The sequence below is a fragment of the Manihot esculenta genome, chromosome 2 (assembly GCF_001659605.2).
Source record: "Manihot esculenta cultivar AM560-2 chromosome 2, M.esculenta_v8, whole genome shotgun sequence".
NCBI classification, from domain to species: Eukaryota; Viridiplantae; Streptophyta; class Magnoliopsida; order Malpighiales; family Euphorbiaceae; genus Manihot; species Manihot esculenta.
In genome coordinates this window covers 22,887,930-22,901,756 of record NC_035162.2, presented here as the reverse complement: position 1 = coordinate 22,901,756, position 13,827 = coordinate 22,887,930, and the positions used below count along the sequence as shown (strand labels likewise).

Here is a 13,827-nt window from a genome sequence, read left to right as displayed (position 1 = left end):
TTAATCAAATATATCCAAGTCATACGAGTGCAACAATTAATAAAAGTGACAAACAATCAATTAACGGATAAGGAGACAATTTGAGTAGGCTCCCAAACACTAGAATGAATAATCACAAAAAGAATTTTGTTTTTATTACGACTCAAGATAAGAGGTTCTAGTATGCTTAGCATACGTACAAATATTACAAAATAAAGAACCAAACTAAGTTCTAGTAGACAAACTACGGATAAAGTTTTTGTAAAACAAAAAATGATAGATGCCTTAATTGCCTGTGCCACTGTATTATTTCCTGATTTACATCCTTAGTTTCTTCAAAACATGATTGAGATACCGTAGAACTGTGATCACCTTTCAACATATATAAGCCATCATGTAGTCTACTATTATCAGTTCTCTTCTTTCTTGTATGAAGGTACTGAATAACACAATGATAAAAAAAAAAAAATTAATTTTACAGTTAAGAGCATTGGTGATAGTACTGACAGATAAAAGATTGACAAGAAAATGGGGAACATAAAAGAAAGATGATAATTTAATATTGAGTGCACAAATAACAGAACCTATTCCGGATATAGGAGTAAAAGAGCCATCAGCAATTCTGATACTCTCTTTGGTTAGAGAAGAAAAATAATTGAGAAAATTTTTAGAAGAGCTTGTCATGTGCCTATTCAACAGTAAGACATTTTATCAGAAATTTTCCTAGTGAACAGTACTAGTAAGTTTAATAGGACAAGAAAGAGCGGATGGTGGTGTATAAATGCCCAAGCATAGTTGTTTTCGAGCATGAATTTGAAGTTACAATCTTGGTCTTCTTCTTTATTCTTTGCAATATTTCCATGCTGCAACTTCTCCACATAATGTATAACGCAGATTTTCTTGTTTTTCCAATCTGCTAACTAAAATTTTGTATGAATGCTTCATAAATATAAACCGAGTAATGTCCAATGCAGATTTTCTTGTTTTTCCTATCTGCTAACTAAAATTTTGTATTAGTGCTTCATAAATATAAACCGACGGCTTTATCTGACCATTTTATATGCTTGCATCATGACATACATGTTAACTCATTAAAAGCACATGTTTACTCTCTTGAAGCTTACTCAATTCTCATTGAGTTTGGGATTGTATATTACTCGGGTATCATGTGCATGCTTATTTTCAAATGGTAGTACCCTTCATCATATTCTTTAGATTGGTTTCTACCTTATTGTTAGTGTCTCAAGTTCCAAATCACGTGACAGGATGATAGATGGGGAAGGAACTCATCAAAGGGAGTTCTTAACACATCAGACTCGTTGATAAGAGAGTCTTAGTCCTCTAATGTGTTTGTAATTGTTCTACTCAATTTGGAGGTTCATACAATCGTAGGACTACTAATTAAAATAGAAGACTAATATACATAATTATTTAGATAATATAATTAAAATCTAATAACAAACTAATAAGATCATAGAGATAAGAAACTAGTAGATAAAATGTAATCTGATTGTTATGGATTTGGTCTATCCGTTATCCATAACATTACTCCTATTCAGGAAAAGGAGTTTGTCCTCAAACTCAAAGATAGGATATGCAGCCTGAAAAAAATTGGTAGACTCCTATGTAGCACTAGATTTAGGATAGACTTGCCACCTAACTAATATTTCCCAAACTTAGGTGCCTGGATCAAAGGCACTATCTCGGTGTCCCTTATCATACTCTTTCATGCGTGCTTGTGGTTGACGTGAGCGAATTCACTCAAAACTAAAGCACGTTCTTTTAAAGCATGATCTACTATCTCCACTCTTATAGATTTTGGAAAGAAGGATAATAATGGATTATCAATGCCATCACATGGGAAAGTCAAGTTTGGCATAGTCTACCATCATTGCTGCTGCAGGTCTGGTATCTGTCCTTTCATTTTTTTGAGTGAAAAAATTCTGTTGGTGACTGCTTCGTCTTCCAATCGCGCTTTCTAGATTTTATTTTTCTTTCGTCTTTTCTACCGAAGTTAAATGCTTAGTTATGGCTTCAGGCAAAGCTCTTATCTCTTTTTGTTCGTGACATTATTGTTGATACCATTCTTCATATAATTGGATATGGAAAATCCAAATTCTATTGTAAATTGGATTAATCTTGCATGGCGCCATGCTCTGACTCTCATGATGCCTTTCTCTAATATCAAGTTATTACGGTCTTGGGTCATAGATCGCGTCACAGGATGATAGATGGAGAAGAAACTCATCAAAAAGAGTTTTTAACACCTCAGATTCATTGAAGAGTCTGAGACCTCAAATGTGATTGTAATTGTAATTGTTCTACTTATTTTATTGAATATAAATAAACCCCTTTATGTAGTGGAGATTCATACAATCATATGACTTTTAATTAAAATAGAAGACTGGGTGTAATAGTCCATTAAATCTTCTGGAGTGTCAGCATTTAAACCTGCTCTTTTTGTATGCAGACTGAACTGTATAGGTTGAATATTTTCCTTGCATGTAATCATACCTTTTGATTGTTATCATCAAATATGTTGTCTTGGTAATTCATCATTTTTGTCAAGGACTATAACGTCATTGTTCTCTTATCAAAATCCATGCTAAGCTGGTAGTTTTTGGATTCTTAGTAAAATGCTGAAACTATAATTGCTCATTCGTTTATAATTTTGGCTCTATTTTGTTGTAGCAAAGAAATGTTCTTGCTCTGATTAATGAATCTTGCCATACAGAAACTACTGGAGGGATTGTGATACCTCTCTGTTCATTTTGAAACACTTGTATAAGGATATACCTGAAGATGCCGACTTACCTGAGGGATCTAGTGAACACAACTCGAAGGATGAGAGTACATCCGCCAGATGGACAGATCGAAGGGAGATTAAAGAGGAGGAAGAACTTCCTTTGACATTCTCCGACAGAATGATGGTTAAAAACTTCTCGAGGAAAGCTAAAAAGCATATGAAGAAAACTTAAAAGAGTTCTCTTAATCGTTGTATGCTGGGTTTAGATGCAACTGCAGCTCCATTCAGCAGGAAGTGGCTGTCATGATTACCTTAACTGCTGGTTAGGTTCATTAGACACTCTGGTGAGGCCGAATCACTGAACTTTGAATGATCTCTGCATGAAGTTGATGTAGACAGCTACGGCTGGAAATTAGAAGAGTTATCAGAAGGGATACACTTTGGACAACACTAGTAAAGTTAGTTACTTGTTAATAGTTTGCCATGCAGCAGGTGGCCTGTTCTTTGGTTTTTTCTGTATATAAGAAGGAAACAATAGGAAGTTAGGAAACATATACTGAATTGACCACAAAGTTTTAGGCGTGTTGTATAAAGCTAAATTGTGTACTGCACTTCAAAGTTGTTTATTACTGGCTGTTTTTAATATTGGATTGAATGTTTGATTTTTGATAAATTGCAGCGGCAACATTCTCAATTACAAAGTCTTGGACTCGGCTTTTTCTTTCTACTACATGGAAAATTCTTTGGTGGAATTGGGTTGTCGACGTTTCTCTTCCCTCCCTCTCACCCCACACGCGGCGGCGGGAAGGTATTCCAATTGTATACATGTGTTTGACTTGGACCGCTTAGTTTGGTTGATTAAAAGCCATAACACTTGACCATGAAGTCTTGGTTTCGAGTCTCATATTTCCCTTTCGTGTCCCTTAGACTTTAAATACTAAGAGAAGCAAGATGGAAAAAAAATATATATGAAATATAATATGATAAGGGCGGGCTTTCTTTTTCATTCATAAACAATAACGTGTGTTAAATTGTAGGGAAGGCCTAATCAGCGAGGATTACTATAAAATTAGTCGAATTTCCACAACATGAGCTTCAAAAATTATATCAAAAATTTATTTAATTGATATTTTAATAAATAAAATAATTTTATATACTATAATAAATATATACTGCATTCTTTCATTTCGATATGCTTGAAAAATAACAACTTGCTTGATAATTTTATTCTTTTTCTTTTTATTTTTTTATTATTTTTGTTAATACATATAAATAAAAATGTTAACCTTACTTTTTTATGAAATTTTTGAAATATATTAATAAACTTTTATATGATATTCACAATAATATCTTTCCTGTACCCTGTCTGTAAATTTTTGTAATTAAATTGATTGATAGAATGAGTTTGTTCCCCAATACTGTATGTTTATTGAGATGGGGAATAAAAACCCTTGAAAATTGTTAGAATCTGGATTCACCCCAATTGTTAACTTACCATTTTGTCCTTCTGATGCAACCTCTTTTGACTGCTTAATCAAATAAATTTTCTTCTTTAGAAAATGAGCTAGTCTGACAGTATTTATAAAATTACGTGAGTTTAGAGTGTAATAGAAAGTTATTTTAGTATATATGAATTGCACATATTTTCAATGTTAACTTCTGATCTCTTACTTTTAATTTTTTTTTTACAATAAAAATAATATTAATCATTCTTAATCAGTAAAATATGAGATTACTATTTCATTAATTTTATATTGATTATTGACAACAGTTAAATAATAAAATTTTGAATAATAAAATTTCGACTTATCTAGACTGATTAAGTCTTTTATTATGTTCGAATTGTAGATACTCTTTATCTAATTCAAGTTCACGACGATAGTATTTTGATTCGATCAATAATTGAGAATTGAGTTACTACTATATTATTGGTGATAAAATTGAGAATTGAATTACTACTTATATTATCAGTGACGAATTAATGAATATAATTAAAAAGAGTTCAGTTAATACAAGATATGAGTTATATCACCTGCCAAATTCAAAATCATAATGCACTCATAAATCTGATATGTTGATAAGTGTATTTGATTGAATTAGGATGATGCAGTTAAATATCCAATCCGCCATCCCCTTATCTTTAATTTTTTCAAAGAAAATAAAAATCATTCTGGTCCTATGAAAAAGTCATTTTTGTTATTACATGGATATGCATGTGGGCCAAGTTATGTTGCAGTATGAAAAGGATACGGCAGCACAGCCAAAGCAACAAAAGGAGTAGCTTAGCTTATGGGTCAACAACCGTAAGCTACCAAAGGACCCAGCAAGAGAATAAGCATGGGATCAGTCCAAGCCCAGCAGAAAATGAAGCATCCTTGTTAGGACGAGCTCGGGATGATCTTGAACAAATCAAGTGATTATATGACATAATTTCCCAAGAGGAAGTTGACAAAACGTCATCAATGAGTTCATATAGTTTTAATGATAGTAGAAGAGAAGCAATCTAGGATGAACTTGAACTTGTGGGGGTTGAAGGTGAAAGCGAACTGTTAGTTGGATGGCTAATCACAATGCACAGCAACTGTTATGAGAACTCTCAAATAATAACTGCTTTTTAAGGGATATTAACTATTTTTTTATAAATTTTTTATAATCTATTTATATATATATAAGGTTGGGTCTAAAATAAATGAGGAAGAGATTGACAAGTGATATGTTTAAATTCATATATTTATGCTAAGTGGCACATCTAAATTTATATATGATGTTCTGAGATCCAGAAAATAGAATTTTACAGGGGTTGAGTAAGCTTAGATGGAGAGAAAGACGTTCCTCCCCTTTTATCCATTTTTCCTTTTGTCCGCTAGTGGCGTCTAACTACCACTCTGCTACAGTGTCACCTGTCTCTGTCACTTAGGTCCGTACGTACGGATATGTCAGGGCCCCTCTCCACGCCAGACGGCCATTTAATTTCCCCCGGCGCTCATGTGGGCGGGGCTGCGAAGTGACCGGGTCTGCTCTCCTTCCTCTAGTCACATCACCAGGCTGGACTTTCTATGGAAGGACCCGCGCGGGAGGTCAGTCCGATCTGACTCCCCGACTGGGCTGAGACGCGCGGTCTGGGCCGATTTGTTTCAAGAAGAGCTTGATAGGCTTTGAGCTTGCCTTTCTTATTAGAGCCTAGCCTTGCCCCCGGGTATAGAAGGCCCGGCGGTCATCAAGTGCCCCTTTACCTCCTCAGCAGTTATTACATGATTGATGAGGTTCTAATCCCTAGAATCCATATGACCGCGCGGCCCGAGAATGACTCCCCTCAAAATGTCCTTTCTTTTTCTTTTCTCTTTTCAAATTCAAAATCCCAAATCTTCTCCAGACTCTTCTTCCCATTATGCTCTCTGCATGCTTTGTCCCACTTGCTTCTCTACAAAATTTTCTCCGAGGTACGTCTCTTGCTCTCTAATGGATGGTCCCAGGCTTTCCGACGTCATGAATCTGGAATCTAACATCACCTCTTCCTCTCTTTCCCATTTCTTTTTTCGGGAGTACCTGGATACTCCCCTCTTCTGCATTAGGGCTTCATGTCGTAATAAGAGGATAGTTATCCCCAATCCTTCTCCCTCTGGTCTAATTGACCCCCAGAGGGATCTTAGCTTAGTTTTCTTCGTCAAGCAATGTGAATTTGGCTTGACCTTCCCTTTTTCTCCGTTTTTTATTGAGGTCTTTTGCTATTTCAGAATAACTCCCTGTATGCTTACTCCTAACTCAATCCTCTTCATGTGCTCTTTCAAGTTCGTTAGTCTGCGTTGGGGTTTCTCTCCTTCGGCCGCCTTGTTCTCTACTTTCTTCTGCCTCATTTGAGCTAGCCAAGGCTTCGATTATTTTGCCTCCCGAGGAGGGTTGTCTATCTTCTCGGGGCATAAGGACTCCATCAAGGGTTGGGCTGAGGTTTTGCCATGGTAGAGCTGAAGGAAGGCCCCAGGGCGTCGTGGCAAGTAGACCTCTCCTGGAGAGATGTGCCCCCAGGCTGCAACGACCTTCCTCAGTTGTCCCTTTCTGAATAGAGTTGCCTTCTCAAACTGACCTCTGTTAGTCAGAAGTATGATGTTGAGAAGTGCATGTTTGTGTCCAGTCTTCAGGACAGCCGGAAAGCGGGTACTTGCTCGTTAATGTCTTGTCTTTCCCATGTTTTTGCCTTTTATTGAATTTATTTCTAACTTGTTTGGGTATTTTCATTTTTTGTAGCTTCTGAATTCCCGATGGAGCGAATCAAGCCACTGAGGAACTTGACCCTGTCTCGAGAGAACATGAAGGCTGGTCTGGATGCTTTCTGAGCTGGTATGTCTGTGGCTGACACGACTCGAGAGATTGCCCATGCCATTTCCTCCCGGGCAGCTGGCCGGATTGTTCCTCCTGCCCCAGCTTCTTCTCACACTTTGGTACCAGTCTCCAAGGACTCCTGCTCTGGTGCTTCCAAGGCATCCAGTCGCGGCCGAACTCCTAATTCCTCCAGATCTCCTGCTGCCCCCAAACCTAAGTCTCTCCTGCCAGCTTCCCAGGAGCCCATTATTATTGAAGATTCTGCGGAGGATAGCTCCAAAGGAGGGGCTGAGGTCGCTCCTGCTACTGAGGACGCCTTGAGAGGAAAAGCCGAAGTCGTCCCTGCTATTGAGGGCATCTCTAAAGGAGGGGTCGAGGTCGCTCCTATGCTGAGGACGCCTCCAAAGGAGGGGCCGAGGTCATTCCTCCTGCTCCCCGCTCTAAAAAGGCCGCTGCCAGTGATGGTATCACCATCAAAGAAGCCGCTGGTAAGCGAGCTCCACCTACAGAGGTCCCTCCTGCGGGTCATGCCTCCAAAAGGGCTCGTGTCACTAAGTAGCCTGCGGCTACTCTCCCTCTTGCTGAGAAGTGGAAGCAGTCCGTGGAGCTGTTGTCCTCTGCTCCTGACAATGAGCTTCTCAATACGGCCGAGATCACTCCCAGGTCTGCAGTGACCTCTATTGCCGAGCTGTTGCGAGAGAAGATGTTCGGTGGGATCTCTGATGTTTCGGATCCGTGCCTTCTCGCTCTCACCAGCCATCTGGCCTGCTCTACTGACCAGACCAAATTTAGACCATTTTTTTCATGTTGTTATTAATGTTAATTTACACATTTTCTGCATAATTTTGTGGTTTTGATCTTATTTTGCAGAAAATGGTGTAAAGAGGTAATTTGGTGAAAATACTCTTAAAACTGCCTAAAAAAGAATAAAGGAGAACAAACATAGTTTGCCCAAGCCAAGCTGCAACTGAAGTGAGGATAAATAAGGAAAGTACAATTTGAAATTCAAATTTCAAATCTTCAATAAGTCTTTCCCTTATTAAGGAAGCCAAATCTCAAGAAGATGCACTTGCCTCCCAAGAATTCAAAATTCAAAATTTAAAGAAGAACATTCAAAATTCAAAATCCAAGCATTCAAAATTCAAAATTCAAAGGAAGGCTCCACCTCATCAAGGAAACCTAGGGCAACACTCTCACATATAAAAGCATCACAAAGGAGACGCACCACCCTTCCTCTCTACACATTCGGATTGAAGAGCAAGCCACACGCCCCACCTCTCCTTTGGCCTATTGGTTCTGCTTCTCCATCTCTTCTCTTTTATTTTGTGTTTTGTTTCAGCCATGAGTGGCTAAAACCTCTTTTTTCTAGTTGAAGATTAGGTGAAACTTTGGTTGTTTTATGGATTAGGAGATCTGAACATACATTGTTTATCTTTTATTTTTCAATATTTATGCAATTTCATGCTTAATTCCATTGTTGTTTTGTTATTTAGATCAATAGCGTTCATTGATTCTTGATTGCAAAGTAATAATTTGTTAGTTTGGATAGTTTTAAGTCCGTAATTGCTTGGATTATTCAAACACAAGAACACTTGGTATGAAAACTAAGGAAATTGCATGATCTAGCAATATCACTATACGTTTGAGTAGCTAGAATTAGGTCTCTCTATTTCTTAATGCAATTGACAGTTGTTAGATGCCAAAGGCCCAAGGACGTTCCTTGGCAACTTGTTGATTAATAATTAATTAGAAGACGTTCCCTAATTGATTTATGCTTAAGGAGGGATATGGTGGTGAGAAGCGTCTTCCATCTCCATAACTAATTTATTGAATCAAGCAAAGGAACCTAAGTGTCAATGATCAATCCCAACAACTGAAGTGGATCCAATTCTTCAACTAGAGCTTTTCTCATATTTGAATTTCTTTACTTTACTATTCACTTTACTTTATTGCTTTTAATTTTAGTTTAGTTCATCAATCTTAAAATCCCCCCATTTTACTTTTATTGTCTCTTTATTTACTTGGTCTTGATAAGAAAGATAGGTGAGTATCAATTCCATGTGGATTCGATCCTTTTGCCACTATCTACAGTTGTAAAATTGTTGATAACTAAAAAGGTTATTTTTGACCGGCTTCGACAACCGTACAGTCATCTACTCGGCAATAGGTGGCCTTTCGCTCGCAATCTCGAGAGGAGCTGGGAGACAGCCTCCGAGAGATGCTCCTCATGGTGAGTTGCTTTGTCATTTTGAGTTTGCTTTGCTTTTGTTGTCTTATAACTTCTCTTGTTGTTTCCTTCTACTAGGTGCTGGGTATTTATATGGAGATTGATGCTCGGGATCAGTCCCTTCAGAGCTCGATGGACCTACGAATTGAGGTGGCCCGCCATGGGGAGATATCGTGGTGACTAGTAAGGTTCGTGGGCAAATAGCTGCAGTCAAGGGCCACCTTGAGGACCTCAGACTCTGCCTGGCTTGGGGGCAAGGTGAGGCCGATAGGGCTTCCAAGCGGGCTGTTGTGGTAGAGTCTCATCGTGATGAGGCTTTGGCGCAGTTGTCATCTCTAGAAGATGCCTATCGGGAGCGAGACGAGGCCACGGCTCAGCGTAACGAGGCTTGGGCTCAGTGCGAGGCAGCTAAGGTGGAATGTGATGACGCCCAAGCCCGGTGTGAAGCGATGATGGCCTAGAGGGATGATGCCATGGCTCGAGTTGTCATCCTTGAGCAGGAGCTTAGCAAGCGTACCGAGGACCTGAAAGGCCTGACCTTGGCAGCGGAGGAGTCACGGCTTCAACAACAGCAACTTCGCCAAGAGATTACGGTCCTGGAGGAGAGGTATTCTACCTTGCTTAAGGATGTCAGGCTTGCTGAGGACAAGGTCCAGTTGGCATGTGAGGAGTGCCTGCAGGAGTATAAGGGCCCTGCTGAACTGAAGGCTGAGGTTGATCAGGCTTGTGAGAAGCGCTTACAGGAGTATAAAGACTCCTCCGAGCTGAAGGCCAAGATCGGTTTGTGAATAATTCTAGTGGACCTTCTTATCTCCATAGGAGAATCAGAAGGTATAGCATGAGAAGGAAATGAATTTAAATTGCTTTGGTTGGGCATTGAGGCAAGGGTTGAGGGTGTAATGACCTCATTTACAACATTAGACTCAGCAATGGAAACAGAAACCACAGAAGATGAATGTAAATTTGTAGTATGGGCATAAGAAAAGATATTTTCACAAAAAATTACATCCTTGCTAATCAGGATGTTATTTGTTTGTAAACTATAAAGTTTGTAAGCCTTATATGTCCCTCCATATCCTATCATAACTACTTTAACAGATTTTGACTCAAATTTATCCTTATGAGAATTAATTTTAGTAGCAAAATATAAAGAACTAAATTTTTTGAGATGTATATAATCTGGAATCTTTTTGAACAATCTTTCATAAGGACTTTGCCAGTTAAGTCTTGCAATAGGCATTCTATTCATAAGATAGGTAGCTGTTAGGGTACATTCTGACCAAAACTTCTTTGGCATGTTGCCTTAAGGCCCTGGCAATGTCTAGGAGATGTCTATATTTCCTCACCACCACTCTCATTTTGTTATGGAGTGTAAGGGCAAGACTTTTGGTGGATAATACCCCTATTTTCAAAAAGGTTTTAGTATTCTTTACTCAAAAATTCATGCCTATTATCAGTTCTCATAATTTTTGCTTTAGCCTTAAATTAATTCTTACTTAACTTTAAGAATCTGGATAGAAAATGCATACTTTGACATTTGAATTGCATCATAAAAGTTCAAGTAGCCCTAGTGTGATCATCAACAATAGTGAGAAAATATCTGGCTCCAATTAAGGACTCCTCTCTATAAGGCCCCCATATGTCCACATGCAATAGATCAAATGGTTTTAAACAATGGAAGCCTAGGCTGTTTAGCTAAATGGCAAACTTCACATTGTAAATTTTGATTCCCATCATATCTAATTTCATCGATGTGATTTAGTTTGCCAACAGAAATATATCCTAATCTTTCATGAATATCTTGAATACTAAGCATACAAGTAGATTCATATGACACATTGTTATGATTTTCTTTATTGATATGAAAAACAGAAAGCATAGTATTTACAAATGATTGAGAAGAAGGGATAGTGTGCAACATTGTAGACAAAGCATCATAAACTTGTGATGTATCAAAACTCTTTTGGTTTATTTGTATAAACCCCATTTTTCTTTCCTATAGCCACCACCCTTTCAATCAAAGGGTCCTATATAAAGCAATGATGAGTATGAAAAAATAATAAGACCTTGCTATGTTTTATCAACTTGCTAATAGGCAACAAATTATAATTAAAACTTGCAATGTAGAGCACATCTCTTAAAACAATAGAATCAGATAAAGAACTTGAGCGAACATGTGTTACTCTAGCTATATTTCCATTAGGTAAGTAAACAGATACACATTTGAAGTCTAGATAAACTACTAAACAAATATATATTTGATGATATATGGTCAATTACACCAATATCTAATATCTAAGTTATATCATCATGCATTCTATTATTCCAAGTGTTAGCGGAACTGTAATTACCAGCAAAGGTGTATGAACCACAGTCCAAGCCTTCAGTAAGTCTTGAACTCATATCAACAGTTGTAGCTGTTAAGGCTACTCTTCCCTTTACTAGCCTTAAGAACTCTTATTGAAGAGTGCTCAAAGTTGCACCAATCTCATCAATTTTAGTACCACTATGTGCTATATTAAGAGGATTGTCCTCCTTAAACTCAAGGCTCTTAGTTATGGCTACTAGTTTTCGGCTAGTATTTCTATCTCTATCCTACCTTGTAGGTTTCTCTTCAATCTTGGTTTTGTTCTTAAACCAATCTGGATATCCTATTAGTTTGAAATAGGTATCCCTAACATGACCATCCATGTTGCAATGACTACAGTGCCCCTTCTTTAGATCATATTTCTTTTGTTTACCTTTCTATAACTGTTCTTATGATTGAATAAACAACACCAAGTTTTCAATTGACTCAAGTTTTCTTTAATCAGAATCTCCTTTTGAGACTCATACTTAAGGGCCATAGAATATGCCCTGTTCATGGATGGTAAGGGATCAAGAACTAAAATTTGATTTCTCACAGAATCAAAATTTTCATTTAGTTCCATCAAGAACTGCATAAGCCTATTCCTATTATTCATATCATCAATGGCCTTGGATGCTCCACAGGAACATGGAGGTAAAACTTCTATAGATCGTAACTCATCCCATAGTCTTTTCAGATGGATGAAGTAAACTAAAATGGGAAAATTTTCTTGAGATATGAGGGAGATCTGTCTATGTAATTCATAGATTTGAGAACCATTACTGTCCTCAAACCTCTCTGTAATCTCACACCCAAAATCTCTCGAAGACACTGTATATATGAAACCATCTATGAGATCGAGTTCAAGATACAAGATGTGACCATATAGTCACATCTCTTCCACTGTTCAAAGAATTCATTATCTCTATTTGGCATCGGAATGGTGCCATCAATAAAACCTAACTTATGCATGCTCCTAACGCTATTCTCATAGATCTATTCTAAGATCTGAAGTTTCTACTCCCTATCAAAGAAGCTGAGACTAGAATCATACATGGATGGTCAGATGACTGTAGGCATAATAGATCCCCGCTCACCATGTCCACTGAATGTTGCTTATTTTTTTCCCGATCCAGACGCCTTAGTTTCTACCATAGGTACTGAATTTGTCAGTCCTCCATTTTCTTAAGATCCAGCTAAACAGATTATGAGGAATAAAGGTCGCAGCCTTTGCCAAACCCTAACCCTACAAAACTCACCTGCTCTGCTGCCATGTAAAGAAACAGAAATGAATAATGCTTCTAATAAATTGATATGAATCAGTCCTTTATAAGAGGGACTATTTATATTGAGCCTATATCATGTGCAATGTATGGTTTAGAAGAATCTAGAAAAGAAAATAATACAAGAATCTTTTGATACTCAAGCTAAACTAATCTAGTCCAAACAAAACCTATTTACAAAATGGTATTTAAAACAACACAAATCAGTTAATCAAGTCGATAGGTCGATCGTTAGGACTTGCATTGATCACCAGGTTTTCTAGTCGTCAGTTGGTCATTAGGTGACATTAGGTCGATCCCCAGGCGATCATCAGGTCGATCACTAGGTTGTCTGGTCATCAAGTCTAGACACCAGCCGGTCATTAGGTCATCTGATCGTCAGTCAGTCAGTCAGTCAGCAGGTCATCATACATATTCTTCTACAGCAAACAATAACCAAACAGCCATGTAGAAGCTATAGAAGTAAGGAGATGAATGTCTCAATAGGTGCAAAGGGAAAGAGGCCAAATCCAAAACAATATTCATCACCTACATCAATAAGCTTCACAAAATGATAGGAATGCAAATCAGCACAATCACCAATAGACATTTGAGATCAGCAACAAAAGTTCACATAACTCTAAACAGAATCAGGTTCTATCCATGCAACAAAATCTGAATTCCTAGAGACTCCTTGCTTGGCAAGTTGGTCAGCTACATGATTTCGATCACAAAAAACATCATGGAAAGAAATATTACATATTTTCATTCTCAAATTATCAATTGTATTGAAGACCTATTAAAGGCACCATGGTCTATTGTTTGGAGAAGATGTAATCCACTTTATTGCATTAGAAGAATTAGATTCGATAACAATGCCAATAAATTCAGGCCTACAATATGAACCAGAAAGCTGAAGTGCCTTCATAAAACATTTTGGCATCATTTT

General features: G+C 37.6%; 1 protein-coding gene across 3 annotated transcripts in view; it reads left to right on the top strand.

Moving 5' to 3' along the window:
- Positions 1–3,398, top strand: part of LOC110607283 (phospholipase SGR2) — a 53,483-nt gene extending 50,085 nt beyond the window's left edge. For 2 of the 3 annotated variants that reach the window (XM_021746371.2, XM_043954473.1), the window contains one exon: positions 2,714–3,398. In XM_021746371.2, coding sequence (XP_021602063.1) covers positions 2,714–2,957 — 244 coding nt within the window. In that variant the 3' untranslated portion in view covers positions 2,958–3,398. The other variant, XM_043954474.1, reaches the window with a different exon arrangement.
- The last annotated feature ends 10,429 nt before the right edge of the window (positions 3,399–13,827 follow it).